Source organism: Astatotilapia calliptera, chromosome 4 (genome assembly GCF_900246225.1).
Source record: "Astatotilapia calliptera chromosome 4, fAstCal1.2, whole genome shotgun sequence".
Classification (NCBI taxonomy): Eukaryota; Metazoa; Chordata; class Actinopteri; order Cichliformes; family Cichlidae; genus Astatotilapia; species Astatotilapia calliptera.
The window spans coordinates 7,827,338-7,846,038 of record NC_039305.1 but is presented as its reverse complement, the minus strand read 5'-3'; the positions used below and the strand labels follow the sequence as shown (position 1 = coordinate 7,846,038).

The following is an 18,701-nucleotide window of genomic DNA, read 5'->3' as shown; positions in this document are numbered from 1 at the left end:
TAGTAAGTACTTAAAAATACTACTGAAATTAATCCGCCTTAGTATGTCATTTATCAATGCAGATATCGATTTTTATTCTTGATTTATAAGCTCATCTATAACATGTTCATGGTATCTTTTACAAAGTTTAAGTGATTAACAACATCATTTTATACCTAACTATATATATTTAATAATTATGATGCAAGCTCATCGTTTGTGAGTGTGATGAGAGCATTCAGAAATATTGGTTTTAAAACTGACAGCTAGTTAAGGGATGTGGCGTGAAAGGAAAAAGGGTTATTTTTGACCAATACATGATGGATATTATTAGATACAGGCATTCTGGTATTTCTTGTGTCAAATAAAAGTTACTGTATCCAAAAGGTGAGTAAGTACAACATTTGTTTAGTGTTTCATGAGTAAGCTGGTCAACACTCCGGACTGAGCCAGGGACAAAAAAGAACTTTGCACATGAATAATAAAAGTGAAGTATGTAGTGATAATTGAATTGAACCTGAAGGCTTGCTCCCTGTTCATTCATGCAGGGGGTTTAAAATAACACCCCAAATAACTATCCAGAAGCATTGCCCAGATGGCTGCTGAGTGGTGGTGAGACTTGCCAACTCTAGAAGAATTGTGATATTTGCTGATCAGTTTTTATAACACTGTCATGTCCTCTACAGCTGCAGGGGCTGCTCGACAAATACTACCCCATAGAGATCGACACTACGCTGTCAGTAGAGGAGAAGCTGCCTCTTATGGTGGAGTGGTGAGTGTGTACACAGAGCTATGACTTGTGTTTAACAGTGTTGGAAGGGTATTTAATAACTCGACTGTATCTCAGGTGGACAAAGGCTCACGAGCTGCTGGTGAATCAGAAAATTAAGAAGGATGGGTTAGCCAAGGCGGTGAGGGACTCTGACGCCAAGCTGAGGTATGAGCATCCCCGAAGATCTGTTTAGTTCTTGAACGTTGAAAACATTTTTGTAATGCAGCTAATGTGGATTCTTTTTCATGTCTTTTAACAGGGACGGCTACAAGGATTTCTTTGACCACCTGCATGAGCACAGCATCCCCCTGCTCATCTTCTCTGCTGGAATAGGAGACATCCTGGAAGAGGTGATACGCCAGTCTGACATCTTCCACCCAAATGTCAAGGTCATCTCCAAACTACTTGGACTTTGATGAGTCTGTGAGTAGATACACCACAAACTATAACCTGACCTCCACTCAGGCATTTAAATAATAATTTGACTTGATCTGTTTGCACAGGGGGTGCTGAAGGCTTTCAAAGGAGAACTGATTCACATCTACAATAAAAGGGAAGGTGCGCTGCTCAACACCGGACATTTCCAGGAGCTGCGCACACAGACAAATGTGCTACTACTAGGAGACTCTCTAGGGGATCTGAACATGGCTGATGGAGTGCAGGACATGGAGAACATCCTCAAGATCGGCTTCCTTAATGACAAGGTAAGCAAAAAGCATGCACGCAGTTATGTTCACTAAAGCGAATTGATACTTATCTATTTTTTAATTTCCACAGGTGGAGGAGAGGAAACAATCATACCTGGACTCATATGACATTGTGTTGATAAAGGATGAAAGCTTGGATGTTCCAAATGCAGTTATTCGCTTTCTCACTGAGTAATTGGACCTACCTCAGCTGATAGCTGTAGCCTAAAAGCTGCATGTGTGTGTCTACTGTTCAAACTTTGACATAAATGGCGGTACTTGACCTAGTATTTGCTCTGAAAACGACTTCCATTCTCTTACAAAAAAAGCACCTTTTCGGTGAATTGTAATCTGAAAACAGACACTGTTTTTTAGCACTGCAGTGCCATCTTGTGGTGGCCTGTCGGTAAATACATTTAGGAACAGGGAAAGAAAAGATAGAAAACATATTTCTATATTTAGAGTCAGTAATTTGTAATAACTATTACATTGAAATTATGAGAATATTAGCAAGAAATACAATAAAACGTTAATAAAGTAGTTATGTTTTGCTACAAATTTTAAACTTTAGGTTCAGTGTTTTTAAATCACTGAACGGTCTGATGCTTTCTGTCTATCTGAGTCTGGAATAAAAGAAAAAAAAAATTATGTTGCTGCTTCTTTCTTCGACTTCTGCCTTGAGTCATTACAGTGGTCGTCATCTCAACTTTGCCTCTCTAACTTCATCTCCAAACTTCTCTTACCAAACATAACATCATAGCAGGTCTCAATACTATGTTTAATCCATTCACTCCGATGATGACCAGCCACAAATCACGCCTGACACTTTTCTCCACCAACTCCATCCTGCCTACACTCTCTTGTTCACCTCTCTCATCCCTTAACTCAAAGTAAGTATTAAGAAGAGCTGGTTGCCATAATAATGGTTTACAGTGGGTTGACTCATATGACATTGTGTTGATAAAGGATGAAAGCTTGGACGTCCCAAATGCAGTTGTACGTTTTCTGACTGACAGTAATTAAACTGACTTGATATTGGAGATTCTGGGACCATCAGCTGAGAAGGCCCAAGCTGGCCCAGAAACTTTCAGCTGGATTGTTACTGAAAATCACTGAAGAATTTTCAACACTGTCTATCACCCCTGCTTTTAATCTAAAAACAGACTTTTAAAAAAATCAACTGCAATTTTTATTTGATGTTTGACACTTTGCTTTTAGAAAAATATTTTTGTATATTTTTTTTTTTAGCAATTTGTAATTTTAACTTTTTTCACATAACAGAAATGTGGTGTTACTGTTCTTTCTAAAACCTTAAATGAAGCTGCTTTTGGGCACTCCCTTCAGGAGTCACCACAGTGGATCAGCTGCCTCTATCTTACCCTATTCCCTGGCATCTTCCTCTGTCACGCCAACCCTCTGCACGTCCTCCTTCACTGCATTTTTGAACCTCCTCTGTGGCATTTCCATTTTCCTTGTACCTGGCAGCCTCGTGTTCAACATCATTTGTCAAATGTATTCACTATCCTCCTCCTCCATATGTCCAGAGGATCTCAACGTTGCCTCTCTAACATGTCTCTGCTTTATAACTTGGCATCTGGGTCTCCAAGCCGTACATGATGGCAGGCATCACTACACTCTCGCTGCTGCCCTCCTGTCACAAATCACCGTCAACCTCAATCTCCAGCCACTCCACCCTGCACTCTTCTTCAATTCTCTTGTGCATGTTCAAAAAGTATTTTCTTTGTTGGTCTAATCGTCCGCTGACGGTGTGGCATAACAGTTTATGATTTGTCCTGTTGTCCAAAATAATTACCTATTTATTTTCAGCTATGCCAGAAATAAAACTACACAAACACAGAGGTGGGCAGTGCATTTGCCTGAGACACCGGGGCTGTTGTGCAAGGCCAGACCAATTGAGTTTAGCTCATTGACAACACACAAAGGTTTTTTGTTATAAAATATTTTATTGTACATTGGTACACAGCCACAAACAATACTGTACAACTAGTGTTTTTTGTAATCATTTTTATATTAAGATGAAGGACCAAAGGTAAATCTAAATTGCTAAATCAACAGCAAATCACATGACTTTTGTAACAGCTGGACTATTGTGGAAGTTGGGCCCTGCCCAGATTCTTGGTAAATGACATGTGCCTTCCTTACAGATCTTTTTTCTTCCATCAGCATTTTAAAAAGCGCTTCTGGCCACAACATACTGACCATGTTTTTGACACATCACAGTTATAAAAACACTGGTGTAAAAGTTATTAATGATGGCTGAATCTCATATAGCTGCTTTGGGTTCAGAGTTTTGGTAAACAGATGTTTTGTATGGAAAATACAATTTTTCCAACTACAGGGCGAGTTGTCTGAAGTGAAAAGGCCCAGTAGATGAGAAATGAGTCCTGAAAAATTCAGAGCTGTTCCACAACACACTAAAACAACAGCGTTACCTCAGCCATTGCACGCCTGTACTTAATCACCAGTGAAACACGTAGATGTCCTCTTTATAGCTCATCTCTTGCTTGTTTGGACACGTCATCCTCTGTAACCGTCAGTTCATCTTCTACGATCTTGCCATCTTTATTACGGTCTTGATTATCAAACATGTCCTTAATAATGCTGTCGGCATCAATCCCCGGCCGAAGACGACCCTTGCCTCCTTGAACCTGGAGCCTGATGAAGACTGAAAACTGGAGAATATTGGAGGAGTGTCTAAGTTATAAAACATTTTTACTGTGTGCAGCAATGTTCCTTTATTTAAAAAAAAAAAAAAAAATTAGAAGGAAAAAAAGTCATTTTAGCTTCTCTTTTTACCTCCTCAAGGGGGACCTGTTTGTCTCCATCAAGGTCCATAGCAGGAAAGAGGGGATCAGGGCCATCCCCGACCCACACAAACATGTAGCCTTCAGGTACACCCTTCTGAAGCTCCACCAACTCCAACTCAAAGAAGAGCACTGCACTCCTTGGAACTCCTCCGGCTGGAGATGCCATTAAAGAAGAGGAAAATTACATGAAAAAGAACAAAAAATAAATAAATACTGTATCTGAGTTTCTTGATGACTGACCTTCATTTTCACCATGGCCAAAGTGGGGAGGGATGACCACTTCTCTCCTCTCGCCTACACACATGCCTCTTAAACCTTCCTCCAGACCCAGGATCACATTATTTGCTCCCAGAGTAGTGATAGAAAGTGAATCATACTGGTCCCTGCAAAGTGATTCATAACTATTTTTAACAGAGAACATTTAGGAAAGAAAAAAAAAAAAAACCTGGAGCCATGCAAGCATACATGCTTTTGTCATAAAGACAAAGATGGTATGAATTCGAGGCCCACGGAAATCTGTCAGACAAGGAGCCAGCAATGATTACATGCATGAGGTGGAGGGTGCAGTGTAGCAGAGTGAACAGCAGAGGGCGCTCACGAGGTGTACAGCAGGGTGCCGTCCATCAAGGAGCAATTGTAGCGGTACTGAATCAAATCGTCAGCTTCACTTCTCATGTTACACTCCTGAGGCTTATGGGTAACTTTGATATTGACTGGATCTTTTGGGTTGTGGAAATCAATGACGTGAATGTCAAAGACGAGCACAGCAGATCCAGGAATGAAGTCTCCTACAAGATAAAATTAAAAAACAAAACAAGAAACATGACATTTATACACATAGAAGTACAGACGCATGCGTTAAAAATACTTTGATAAAAGTTGAAGTACTGATTCAACTTCTTTACTCAAGTAAATTGAAATAGTACAGGACCTGAAATGTATTCAAACTAAACAAGTAAAAAGTAACTCTTTTGAGGATGTTTCTATGAGCTATTGTTGTGCAAATCTAACTGAACCTCTTGCTATAGTAATATAATAAAACAATTAATAAATGAGAATACAAACTTTATTTCAGTCTGAACTGTAATTCTAAAAATTGTACTCAGCTTGAATCAGTTATGCAGAACACGAGCATTTAAGAAGAAAAGCACTATTTTTTTGTTGCATACATTGTAGAGGATGACTTTGCCTCCACAGCTTAACAGGGAAATGAGCACAGTCAGGATTAACATGGGATTCAGCAGATGTGGGAATGCTAAGATTGATTGTAGTGGTTCAACGTGGGGAAAAAAATTACAATAATTTCTATTTTGGGCTCCAGCAGATTTTCTTTGTGTACAGACTGATCAGCTGACTTCTACTGCTGCTGCTCTTTGTTTGATTTACACAACTGAATTCAACAAGCTGTAACCCAACATTTCACAAGCTAACTTCGCTGATTTCCATCCCTTACACTGACAGTATACTTTTTACACTGTCTTTATACTAGATGGTATTCAGTTGCCCTTTTTCTGTAGAGCTAGCTAGATGCTGAAGTACCATGACTACAGAACATCTACACTCGTTCCGGTGATGTGCCAAAAACACTGGCCTACTTTAACCTGACTGTGATGCAATAGATTATTAATAAATTACATGGTTTTACCTCATCTTGTTGTATGCGATACCCCCTGGTGACTGATATACCATTAGATACACTATTGCCTTACATATGTAACTTTTTAGGCTCAAATCACTTTGATGTTTGAATGCACACAGGGACATGGAATAACTCCACTCAAATTCCTTAAACCTAAAGTAACGAGTCTACTTTGAAAATGTAAGGAGCAGAAAGTACACATATTTGTGTGAAAATGTTGGGAGTAAAAGTAAAAAGTTTTCTGAAAAATAATTAAAGTACAGATACCTAAAAATTCTAGTTAAGTACACTAAGTATTTGTATATCACTACTTCCCACCTCTGATGCGCTCACTCAGACAACACTTTAAAACCTCCTATTTGCAGACATCAAACTCACCGACTCCTTTTTCACCATACGCTAAGTGAGGAGGAATTACGACCCTCCTTTTCTCTCCTATGCACAGCCCCTGCAGGGCTTTGTCCATCCCTTGGATCACGTATCCCATACCGATGTAAGTGTTGTAGGTGCTATTTCGCTGATAGCTGTCAAAGGAGAGTGAGAGAGAGCTTGAAAGAAGCTTATTTGGATGATAGCTTATTTACTTTCTAAAAATGAAAAAACAAACAAACAAACAAAAAAACTCTCAAGTGTACCTCGAGTCAAAGAGTGTGCCATCCTGAAATGTGCCATTGTAGTGGTAGCGGATGTAATCTCCAGTCACTGTTGTGCGCGTGCAGCCTTTAGGCACTTCCTTTGCCTCCACGATTACATCATCCTTGGGGTTAAAGACATCAACTATCAGCACCTCGAATACCAGCGTGGCCTGAGGAGGGATCATGGTTCCTGTTGGGAGGAAAGAAGCATGTTCATGAAAGAAAGTTATTAAAAAAAAATTAAAACTCATTGAACAAGTGACCACCTAAATCCTTTTTTATCTACTCCGATTCAACTGAGGTTTGTTAAATGATTATTAAGACAACTCTAAAACATCCTCACTCACAATTTTTGAAAATAAATATAAAATAAGACAGTGCAATTTAGACAGTACAAGACAGTAAAAGAGATTGAATAACTATCCTGCAGCTAGCTTAGCCTCTGTTACTGCACTCAGCGCTTAGGAAATCCAAACCCACAAGCATTTACACTCCACATCGAAAATGAGAGGACGCATATCTGTGGCCAACACTGGTTACCAGCAAGACAGCCAATTGAATTTGAAAGTATCCATATTGAAGCTTTGCCCAGCGCAAACACCAAATAAGACAGCAAGGAAGGCCATCCAGTAAAAGTCAAAGTAATGGATTTTACTGTAACAAAATTTTGTCCCTACACACATCCTGGTCTCCATTTTTTAAAGTACGCCCAAAGTTTTAGGATCAACTTTCAATCTTTCTGATGCTTTATTTTCCTTGTACTAGAGCAGGAATGTCAAACTGATTTCACATCGTGGGTCACATATAGAAAATATTGATCTTAAGTGGGCCAGACTACTGATACTCGCCTTTCAGTCACTGAAAATAAGTTTAACTAAACATTTATTTCCCGTGACATCTTAATATAAGAAGTGCAATCTCAACAGCACATCTCAGTTTTTCTGTCAGCACTACTCGTTGGGCTTTAAATTGTAAGAAATAAATGTGCAAAATGAGTTGCTTAGTTGCATTGTTCACATTTTCTAACAAAAGCATGTTTTTTTTTTTTAGAAAATGTGAACAATGAACCCATTGTAAAAAAAACAAAACAAAACAAAACAAACAACCCAGAAATTTAGTAGATGGTGAAAAAACAGTTACTTTTCCTGTAAGTTCATTGTTTATCTATTACATAATTACTGGTGTAGTATGAATAGCCATAGGGGAAGTCTCTAACAGGAGGAAAAGCTGTACAGCTTGTGAATATACTAGTAAACAATCATCAATCAATCAGTCATCATAAAGACACTCATAAATGTCCTCTGACAATTTCTCTGAACGTTAGCACACCAAATCCTACACGCAAAATCAGAAATATATATAAAAATACTGATATTTGAATGTGATATGCAGATAAACATGCAGAAAACATATGAAGTTTTAAACTTAACCCTTTAAAAGAAACGAAACAGGTCACTATGATTATTAATAAGAGGTTACATTTTGAGGTTGTCAACAGGTGAATTAAAAGAAATGCCACACTAGCCAAAGACATCTTAATAGTAGTTATTACCGTAGCCATTCTCTCCGTATGCCAGGAAGGGTGGGACGATAATGAGGCGTCTTTCCCCAATACACATGCCCAGAAGACCCTCGTCCATGCCTTTAATGAGGTCACCCTGGCCCAGGTAGGTGTCATAGGTGGCATTCCTCGAGTAACTAAATAAAGAGTTGACAGTTCAAAGTTCCTGATAATCAAAGAAACAAACAAAGAGATGCTTTTCAGCTTCTAATGAAACTTTTGCCCTCTCACCTGGAGTCAAAGAGTTCACCAGAGAGCAGAGTGCCGTTGTAGTGGTAACGGACAAAATCTGATGCTGCAGTTGTTCGCCTGCAGCTCGCAGGTTTGTCGAGAGTGCGGATCTCAACCTTGTCCTTTTCGTTCCAGATATCCAGCAGAAGGACATCGTAAACCAGCACAGCATCAGGAGGGATTATACCACCTGAACAGAGATAGAGATCAGAGTGTCACAAGTCAGCCCACATAATGCCACCAGTAAAGTGCCGTCACTGCTGTGCTCCTCTGCACCTGTTCCTATGCTTCCATAGGCCAGATGTGGAGGGACTGTGACCCTCCTGCGCTCGTTGACACACATGCCCAGCAGACCCCGGTCCATCCCTGCGATGAGTCTGCCCAGGCCGACCTGGCTGATGAAAGCTTTGCCTCGATCATAGCTGCAGAGGCGGTGATGGAGATGAGAGTGAAAAACAGCGTGAACAAAATAAAAATGGGTTGTGATTTTTTAAATTAATTTATTTTATTTTATTTTTCAAGGGAATGGAATGCAAGGGAGGTATGCCATCTACTAACTGCCCGAAACTAACCCGTGTAGATACTAAATCACAGCAAATAATTGCTGTGATTTTCTCAGCTTCACCTCTGCTGAAGCTGAGATGCTACTGACACATTTGCAGTCATCACTGCTGCAGTAAACATATGTGAAGAAAAATCCATTAAAAGAACAAATAAAATGCGTGTTAGCTTTCTTTACTTCTGTGCTTACTGTAATAACTTTTTTACTGTGTAAGCATTGCCCTTACTGCACAGTGAACCATTTTTAATCACACAGTAATCATAATTTCATTGAAAGCTAACGTTACAAGCAGTTCGTGGGAACTGTAGTCCTTTTCTATACTAACAATTAGCGCTAGTTAGCTCATTCTGAAGCTAAACTAACTGACATTTCGCTGTAACTTCACCTGGAGTCAAACTTTTTCCCGTCTTCAAAGAAGGTACCGTTGAAATGATAACGAACAAAATCTTCTATTTCCACTTCTCGAGGACAAACTTTCGGAATGTCATAACGATCCACGACAACGTCGAGTAACGGACCGGGGCTACAGTTCACAGTCAATAAGTGCGACAGAAGTAAAAGCTGAAAACATGCCAATAAATCCATTTGAAAAGCTGCTCAGTAGAGTGAGAGCCCGTCTGCCCGCCGGTGATGTGGTTCAAGATGTGGAACCGATACAGCAGCAAAAAGTTGACGCTGGTCTGGCCGTGAAGCTCGTTTAAATGATATAGATGACTTCCGGTAAGGGATTTCAAAATAATAGTCCTCCAAACAGAGAGAAAAAAAGACACTTTAATATTCAATATAAAAGTTGATAATGCTTATTTCAACTTTTTTCCCCCTGTAAGTCTAACTTACTTTGTGTGACATAAATAATAATAATTATGATAATAATAATATTATTGTACATAAACTATACAGATTTGAAATATTTAGCATGTAAAGTACAAATATACTTGATTTTATCTGAATGCAGCCTTCCTATATACTTCTTACACTCATGTCTGGTTATCATCTTCGGGTATCAATAGGGAAGTATGGATAAATAACCACATCTGCTTTGAGAGATAAGTGTTAGCCAGGAAAAGGGACACTTCCGCTTAAAGTGGGACCCTAGGTCACCCTATTTGTCATTAACATTACAGATGTATAATGTGAACGGTAGAACATTATGAAAGTGTGTGAAAACTGAAAAAATAAGATTGTTTGCCAAGTGTAGAAACTTCCAGATATGCGGTCTGGCTGTTAAGTGGCACCGTGTGTTCCAACCCTGAATGCAGCACAGCGCACGATCTGAGACACATACATAATTTATTTCTCATTAATAATACTTTATATTTTTTAATGTGGATGGAAAACTAAACACACTTCCGGCCTTATCCCATCTCCTTCAGGCTTGCTTGTCGTATCTTTCTGGTCCTGTACTCCAGAGAGGAGCAGGAGGGGGAGTGGCCCCGGGGCCCCCACCCTCTTTCTAATGGAATCTTGCAAACGTGTAATGCCTGTCCCAAAAGGCCCGGCTCTATGATTTCAGCTCACAAATGAAACGAGCCTGAATTTGTAATCCCGTATCATCTGGTGGCACATTTCAGGGAGGCAGGCTCATGCAAGGAGTCTTCTACGGTTTAAATAGTTATTGCATCCTAATAACCATCTCATCCAGACACCCCGAAGGGCTTCTAATGGTAACTGCAAAGATTTTGAAATATTGCAGACACGGAGTTCAAATATGCCCACAAGTCATGTGTCAACTATGCGCATGGAGTTTTAACCTCACTAGTCTCAGCTTGTCCATTTGCTCGAAATGTCAGCAGAAATCAAGAATCTTCAACTCATAAGACACTTCGTATGAACACTGATAAATATTCATGTAAATTAAAAAAAAACGATTAAAGTAATATTACATCTGGTTTGTTTGCATCTTCTGCGTTTTATGTGGAAAACATTGACCCTTTTCTTCCCAACTCATTCTGTGACGTCTGTGTCAAGCCCCCCAGAATTAACAAGAAATATACCGGAAGTACTGAGCTCTATTTTCAAGGTAATTGCCAAGATTGCATTTTACCGACTGCCAAGCTGCATTTAAAACCTTATATTTTTTAAAACCGTTATATTTTGGAATTTTAAATAAACGAAAAATACTCCAACTTGTAGCGAACCGGATGTTTCTTAATGATATTTATAACAATTAATATTAATTTCACAACCACACTTTTAAACTAAGAAAAGCAGGTTAATCCAGACATTCTAAAAATGCAGCCTTCCAGTAGCTTTTACGCACAAAAACATTAATTGTCATGTTGTTTAAATTGTTTAATTTTTTTAAAAATGAGACTAACTATAAAAATAATATGCACACACGTACTGTGTTCTATATTATTTATCTTAAACGAATATGTATGACCGATGCCATCTTTTAGAAGTAAATACTGTACAGAATGAGCAGAAGACAAGAGATCAATATTTATTTATTTATTTTGATGAACGCTCATTAAAGCTTTTATTCTGAAAATCTTGACTAGATGTTCGCGTTTTCGTCCCGTGTTTTTTACAGGTATCACAGACATGAACGATCCCTGTTAAAGTAAAGAAGGAGGTCTCCTGAGCCATTCAAAGCACTGACAGACGGCTGAGGGAGCCTGTGAAGGTAAAGATGCTCACGAGAAGCTTGTTCCTGGCCTTCTTCTTCGTTATTTTTGCGCCGGTGGACGCTCAGTATGAGAAGTACAGCTTTAAAAGTTTCCCTCAGAAGGACATCATGCCGCTGGAATCCGCGTACAACTACGCGATGGAGCAATACGGAGCGCAAAACTGGGCAGAAACTATCAAGTTCCTGGAGCTGAGCCTGCGGCTCCACCGGCTCCTCCGGGACAGCGAGGCTTTCTGCTGCAGCAACTGCAGCTCCGTCAGCCGGGACAACGACACCCTGTTCGAGGATACCAGCCTCCGCGTCATGCGCCACATCCTGCTGAGAGCTGCTTGCCTTAAAAAGTGCAAGGCAGATTTTCCAGTGTTTAAGCTCACATATCCACGGAGAGATTTATTGGAAACTTTCGAGAAAAGGATACCTTATCGTTACATACAGTATGCATACTTCCAGGTGAGACTAAGTGTGGAAGTGAGTTCACTGGGACTCTGGGAGTGTAATGCAAAGTTGGTGCAGTACTTAAGCACGGCATATCACAAGAATATCTTACGCGTAACGGGAGCATTCATTCAACAAAAGCGTCTGCAGTTGGCTTCTCTAGACAGGCTGGCTCGTTTTACTTACCGAGAGGAAATTTCTAGTGGGTTAGCTGTGGAGTGTAATTTCGCCACTACTTTGCTGTGCGCCCTCCTGCTGGCCAAGCAGCAGTTGAGCATGTGCCACGTCTCTTCCAGTGTTCCCCTAAAAACAATCCCCCTATTCTTCTGTCAGAGTGATGGGGGGGTGGGGGTACTTAGTCGGCAAGATCTTTCGCGTAAAAAGTATGCTTGGTCATTAAATTGCCTCCACACTAACAACATCCATGCTGTGGGGGAAATTAATTGAACGTACATCATCAGAAACCCTTTAACTCTGAATCCTAAAAGCAGAATATCTGCTGTGCCCCCCTCTTTCACTCAGAGATTATTCTGCATATTTATTTATTGTTGATTAACCCTCCCCCAAAATGATACCTTTTATTATACTTCAAACTAACAGGGTATACCGACCCACTTCCACGAACATCTGTCCAGATCTTTTACCTGACTCTGGTGTGTGATATCTGATATTATCACTTAGTTTCCAACCACTGCATCTATCAGCTGTTTACTGACTTCTCAAGAAATGATGTGCTCTGACATGTCCTCTTTTAAAAACGTTTACCTTAAAAGTAAAAAAAAAAGTATCTTCCTGTAACTCCAGTGCCATGTGTTACATTCTCCCTCAGCTTAACAACCTGGAGAAGGCAGTGGCTGCAACTCACACTTTCCTGAAGAAGAACCCAGATGATGTCCTCTTAACAAAGAACATGAACTACTACAAGACACTGTTTGACGTGGAGGAATATCTCATTGATCACGAGGAGCAGCCATATGAAGTTTGTACCCTAAGCACTGTCGTATTGCACCAATGAGAGGTCTGATGTTTGAGTTCTATGTTTTTTTTTGTTGTTGTTTTTTTTAAATGAATCTCTTTACTACACAGAGTGTTTTCTTGAAAAGTGTGACGCTCTACAACAACGGAGACTTCAGCAACAGTGCTAGAAACATGGAGCAGGCCATCACACAGTACTTTGAAGTATACAACCTCTGTTTAGCTGGCTGTGACAGCTCATATGAGATTGTGGAGTTCAAAGATTTCTATCCCAGCATGGCGGGTAAGAGGAGAGTCATTCAGGAGCAGTCTAAATTCAGATTATTTGAGGCAAAATAACATTTTCTCCTTCTTGCTTCCATCAGATCTCTATATAAATGCTCTGAAATGTAAATTTAAATGCGAGGAGAACCTGACACCCAGCGTTGGAGGCTTCTTTGTGGAGAAGTTTGTAGCTACTATGTATCACTACCTCCAGTTTTCTTATTATAAATGTAAGAACTATTACCAAGACTTTGGCTTTGTTTTGCAGAGATCTGTGTAATATAATGGGTTTTTTAAAACATGTATTACTTTGTTTCCAGTAAATGATGTAAAGAACGCTGCTCCGTGTGCAGCAAGTTACATGCTGTTCGACCCCAAAGACCAGGTGATGCAACAAAATGTGGCGTATTATCGCTTCTACCGGGAGCAGTGGGGCCTCAACGATAATGATTTTGAACCTCGGCCTGTGAGTAAAACAAAAACTGTACCAGTCTTCATTCATCGGCTCTTCCAGGACTTGAGCGGTTTAGCTGCAGCTCATGCAGACTGGATTGTTTGGAAGCAGCAGGCGGTGCATATTGCAAAGCAGGAAAATGGTAGCATGAAGCGGTCACGGCGTGAACATTAACACAATTTCAGGGTGGTAATTAGAAACTTGTATAGTTGTGTACGGCAGATATGTTTTCCTGTCTTTTCTGCAGGGTGTAAAATTGGCAGCAGCTGCAGTGCAGTTTATGGGCTAGACCCATCTGAAGCTGGTCTAGCCTGTAAAGTTCTTTGCATCCTGGTTTTAAATACATGTAGTGCTGCTGTAAACACATGAAGGCTTCTAAACTTAGAGGAGAAAAGCCAGTAAACAAAAAACCAGCTAGCCAAATTTGTCATTCAGCTCTGTGTTGTAAAACTGTTTGTTTGTTCCCACTGGTTGCTTGAGCTTACACAAAAGCTGATGTCCCTTTAACTTTTCCAGGAGGCACTGAGGTACTTTAACCAGACGACCAAACAGAAAGAAATGCTGGAGTTTGCTCTGAGCTACCTGCAAACAGACGATGAGGTATGTTTCTACACTTGGCTCAAAGGCTGATGTTGACTAATGGCGCACTGTTTTTAGACAGCATGAGGGCTTGAGCTTAAGCGTCAACGGAAATTACATTAATTCCTTTAAAGAAAGAAAAAAAAATTATCTGAAGGACTAATCTTTATACAATATGGCATTTAATTAGCAGCATTAAACAAACTGAACTGTGGCACCAATTTAGCAGAGGACAAGCTATAACAAAATCTTTTGCCAATGAGTTTATGTTACTTATTGCTGGTTTCAAACCTTATCTAATACAAAATGATGATCATTTTGATAGATAGACTGCAGTCTGAAATATCATAAGAGAAAGACATGGTGCAAAAATAATTCTCACTGAAAATGCCGAACAAGGACCAAGTCAATCAACAGCTCCAACAGGAAATGTCTCAATCAAGCACACACACAGTGGAGGTTCACAATAGTTTCAGCACATTCCTCTACATTAGAATTGTAAAGACTTGGATGAATGTACGCTACCAAATGTTGTTCATACATAGTAATATAGCTTATAGAGGGGGAAAGCCTTTAAAACCTATTTTAGGCAAAGACTGGGAAAAGATTTATTTATTTCCTCAGTAACTTCAGTTTGCCGGTCAGATCCAACACTCTCTCATGACTTTTGGTTTCAAGAAGCCAAGATGGCTAGAAGCCCAAACATCAGTGCGACGCTTCAAAACCACACTTTACAAACCAATGGGTGACGTCACAGTGGCTATGCCAATCTTTTTATATGCTGCTACAGTGGCAATGCACTTAATTTACAAGTTAGGGATAGTCCAGTTTGAGACTCTAAATATGTATTGTTTTAAATGTCCATTAGGAAAACACTGAACGCTTACAGTCTGACTTCTATACCAATTTGACATTTTCTTACAAAAACAGTAACTATAAATGTTCATCTAAACTACAAAGAAATCCTTTGTTATAATCCAGCTACTGGTATACAGCTACGATGATCATATCTGACTAAGCTTGCAGAGATAATTATCTCTGAGATGTTTTTTTTTTTTCTTTTAACAACAAAAACAAAATTCCACCGGTCCCCTTTGTGCTGGAACAGTGGCTGAGGTATCAGACGCAGATGCCTGAAAACCTCAGCAGATAAAATCCAAACTCTCTGCAGGACTACAGAGGATAAAAATAAGTCTTTGACTTGGAGGATCCAGCTGGGGTTTACTGTTATTGTTTTTCAAAATGCAAACTTCATATCTTCTTTAGGAGTGTAGACCTTTACTTTGGGGGAATTAACCAACAAACTAAATGTAGAGAACACAAAGGAAAATAAATCAGAGGATGAAAGGGAGAAACAGGGGTGAAGGCTGCGGAAGAAGGGGTGGAGGGGGTTGTCTTCCGGCAGCAGTGTGTGGTATGTGGCTTGGAGGTGTTGGCCACTGAGACTGTGCCACATCCATTTAACTCAGGCCGGCTCCTCCCAGCTTCACACTGCCTGGACCTGAGAAGGGGAAAGGAGGACTGTGAAAGTTCAGGCTGAATTACAGGGTGCAAAAGTTGACAGATTTACAGACATAAGAAGAAGAATGTGTCAGTGAATCTCTGAATAGTACTGTAAGTAAGGCTACGTCCACACTAGCCCAGATAGATTTGAAAATGGCCTTTTCATCTGAAAACACTCCGCGTCCACACTAGTGTTTTCAGTCGTTTTCACAGAGTTGTGCATCCACATTGAAAGGGCCGAAAACGCTTAAGTTCCATTACTGCACATGCGTGAAACACAAGAAGATTCAGCCTGCCTCATTTCTGTCTGCCGTTTATTTACTTTCCAGCTCATTGAAACGTTGCAGCAAAATGTCGAGGAAAAGCACCAAGTTTTTTGCAAAAGCGAGTGAGAATTAAAGAATTTGAAGAAAAGCTATCTGAAGCATGTACAAACTGATATTAATCTTTAATAGGGCTGTCAAAATTGAGAGCAAACAAAACAACTCCGCTACCTTAGTTTAATTGGTCACATGACTGTATCACATGACTAAAATGCGTCATCGTTTTCGAAAGTCTCCGTTTTCGCTGTCCGCACTGTGACGCTAAAGCACCGTCTTCAAATGTATTCGTTTTCGAGAGCGTTTTCCTTCGGGGAAAGTGTGGACGGGAGGCCAAAACGGAGAGAAAACAATGCGTTTTCAAACGCAACAGTGTGAATGTAGCCTCATTAAAGAGTTTTCTGTTAATTTGTTTTGTTTTTCTCTTTTACATTTTAGGAAGTTGTAAGTCCAGAAGAAATGACCACCTCTCGCTCAAACCATCCTGACACTGAGTTTGAGGGTATGGGGGATTATGAGGAGTCCCTCCTGGCTGATTGGTGGCAGGAACCCAAAACTAAGTGGGACACTGGAGAAGTCATAGACTGACATCTGTCTTTATCTTCGAGCAGAACACTTTCACATCCAACTCTGTCCCACCTCCCATGAAAACATGCCCAAAAAATGATGAACCATCTACAGACAAACATCTAGATTCCTATCAGTATTATGCAAAAAAACCAAAAACACAGAGCCCCCCTGGTGATTGATTGTGGGGATTTCTTTTTTTCTGTTTTTTTGACAAGATTAAAATTCACAGCCTTGTTAGTGCATGCACAGCCATGAGTAAATGACGTTTGTGAGGTGAGAACAAATCTTAAATATGCACGGTAACAAAATAGAAAGCTACTTTTGTTATCAGGGAAAAATCATGAATATATTTGGATTTTTTCACTTTGTTATGTGAGCTTTTTCTCTCCCCCTAATCTCCCAGAGTGAGAAGCACCCTGTGTGTTTAGGGCCCTCTTACTGCAGGATATCAAATTTCATCCAAGTTACATTAACTCAACCCATGCTTCTTGTCATGGTTTATCTTACCGGGGGGCTCTGTTTTAATTTTAACTTAGTTGGTTATTAAATGGACACAATTACCCATCATGATGATCAGTATGAAAGACTAATCAATCATTGGTCTCAATGCTGATATTTGCCAATGACTTTTCTACAGTTTTTATTTACTGTTATTTAATGAAAGCTGTGAGGTGTGATATAACAATGCTGACATGGGGCTTTTATGTTGTTATTTGTCATCCACCAATAAGATATTGGTAATAAGATGCTTTTAATTAAAATAATTTAATGTGTTCTTTTTGATTGGAATCATACATTTTTTTAAAAATAACTACTTTAATAAGCTCAAATATACTTGCATTGTAAAAACTATTTTGATTACATTACTACTCTAATCAATTTATTGTGGAACCAAGTTTGATTAATATGGTGAAGATGTTTGATAAATTAAATTTAAGGTTTAAAAATAATGTTTTTATATTGCAAATGTATTTGACGCTTGATTTAAAAAAAAAAAAAAAAAAAAAAGACAATGTAGAGGTCGACCTGGTCTCTTGAAAAAATGTAAGCATCCAGTTTATATTATAACATGGGATTTACCCTATAAAAAGGCAGTTAATCTTATTTAGCAAGGACCCAAACCACAAAAGCAAATGAAAAAAAATCTCATTGAAGATCTGTGGCGACTCTGGGGACAACAGCGGAGCATGAAAGCAAGATGTGTGGGGCATTTTTAGATGTACAACAGGAAGGCAAGTGTTTGGGATGTAGTTGCGCTCATGAACCTGAGATAAATAATCACCATATAGCACAAAGCTCTTGCTGCATGGTTCACCCACTTTGCCCTCCATGTAGAGTAACGTGCAAAAGTCTCGAGCCACCCCTCATTTATTCAGTTTGTGTTAGTAAAATGGGAAAGAGGAGCAATTTATTTAAACATGCAAAGGCAAAGAAATGGAGTGTAAAAACATATTTTCTATACGATCATGGTTTTCTTCAGCACATCCTGAACTTTCTTATAATTTATTTAAGTAGTGTTCAGAAATAGTTCTCAAAGGACATTCAAAGCTCTTCTTTGGAGCTTTGAAACCGTTAAGCACCAGGCATGAGGAGCCTGGTGCATATCTGGTAGTTTCCTACTCTGTGTTTTTTCTATTTAGGTAGGCTTTTACTACATTGGCAGTGTGTTTGGGATCTCTGTTAAACAATTAAGCTCTTTCCAGATGGTATTAAATGATGGATCAAAGTCTGATGGCATTTTTCTTCCATTGTAATTCCATCAGTTTTGACAAGATCCCCAACACCACTGGCTGAAATGCAGCAATAAACCTTGACAAAGCCTCCACCGTGTTTTACAGATGACTCTATCTCTCTTGACCTCCTCTGTGCACATTGGTAATAATTTGAGGGAAAAACTTCAAATTTGAATTCATCACTCAGACCTGTTGTTACTGATTTTCAGTCCAGTTCTTGTGTAATCTGGCATACCTCAGTCTTTTCTGCCAGTTTCCCTTCCTTTATTTTGGCTTCTTGACAGTCACTGTTCCACTGAGATCATTTCTGATGAGGTGTCAGTTTTTTAAGCATATGACTTTTTTT

General features: G+C 39.5%; 3 protein-coding genes across 3 annotated transcripts in view; 2 read left to right on the top strand and 1 right to left on the bottom strand.

The window, feature by feature from the left end:
* LOC113020407 (cytosolic 5'-nucleotidase 3) overlaps positions 1–2,085 on the top strand; it is a 7,608-nt gene extending 5,523 nt beyond the window's left edge. The window contains 6 exon segments of the mRNA XM_026164360.1: positions 666–751; positions 827–916; positions 1,011–1,149; positions 1,151–1,174; positions 1,255–1,455; positions 1,529–2,085. Coding sequence (XP_026020145.1) covers positions 666–751; positions 827–916; positions 1,011–1,149; positions 1,151–1,174; positions 1,255–1,455; positions 1,529–1,633 — 645 coding nt within the window. The 3' untranslated portion in view covers positions 1,634–2,085.
* Positions 2,086–3,388: 1,303 nt separating this feature from the next.
* Positions 3,389–12,228, bottom strand: fkbp10a (FKBP prolyl isomerase 10a). The gene is made up of 11 exons (XM_026164357.1): positions 12,144–12,228; positions 9,279–9,637; positions 8,608–8,753; positions 8,332–8,521; positions 8,092–8,237; positions 6,540–6,729; positions 6,283–6,428; positions 4,864–5,053; positions 4,506–4,648; positions 4,255–4,418; positions 3,389–4,130 (listed from the first exon to the last, which is right to left on the bottom strand). Exons 2-11 carry the CDS (start codon positions 9,476–9,478, stop codon positions 3,945–3,947), a joined length of 1,701 nt encoding a protein of 566 aa, XP_026020142.1. The 5' UTR covers positions 9,479–9,637; positions 12,144–12,228; the 3' UTR covers positions 3,389–3,944.
* Positions 11,384–17,397, top strand: p3h4 (prolyl 3-hydroxylase family member 4 (inactive)). Its single transcript, XM_026164359.1, has 7 exons — positions 11,384–11,972; positions 12,787–12,936; positions 13,044–13,215; positions 13,298–13,426; positions 13,517–13,662; positions 14,167–14,250; positions 16,491–17,397. Exons 1-7 carry the CDS (start codon positions 11,526–11,528, stop codon positions 16,638–16,640), a joined length of 1,278 nt encoding a protein of 425 aa, XP_026020144.1. The 5' UTR covers positions 11,384–11,525; the 3' UTR covers positions 16,641–17,397.
* The last annotated feature ends 1,304 nt before the right edge of the window (positions 17,398–18,701 follow it).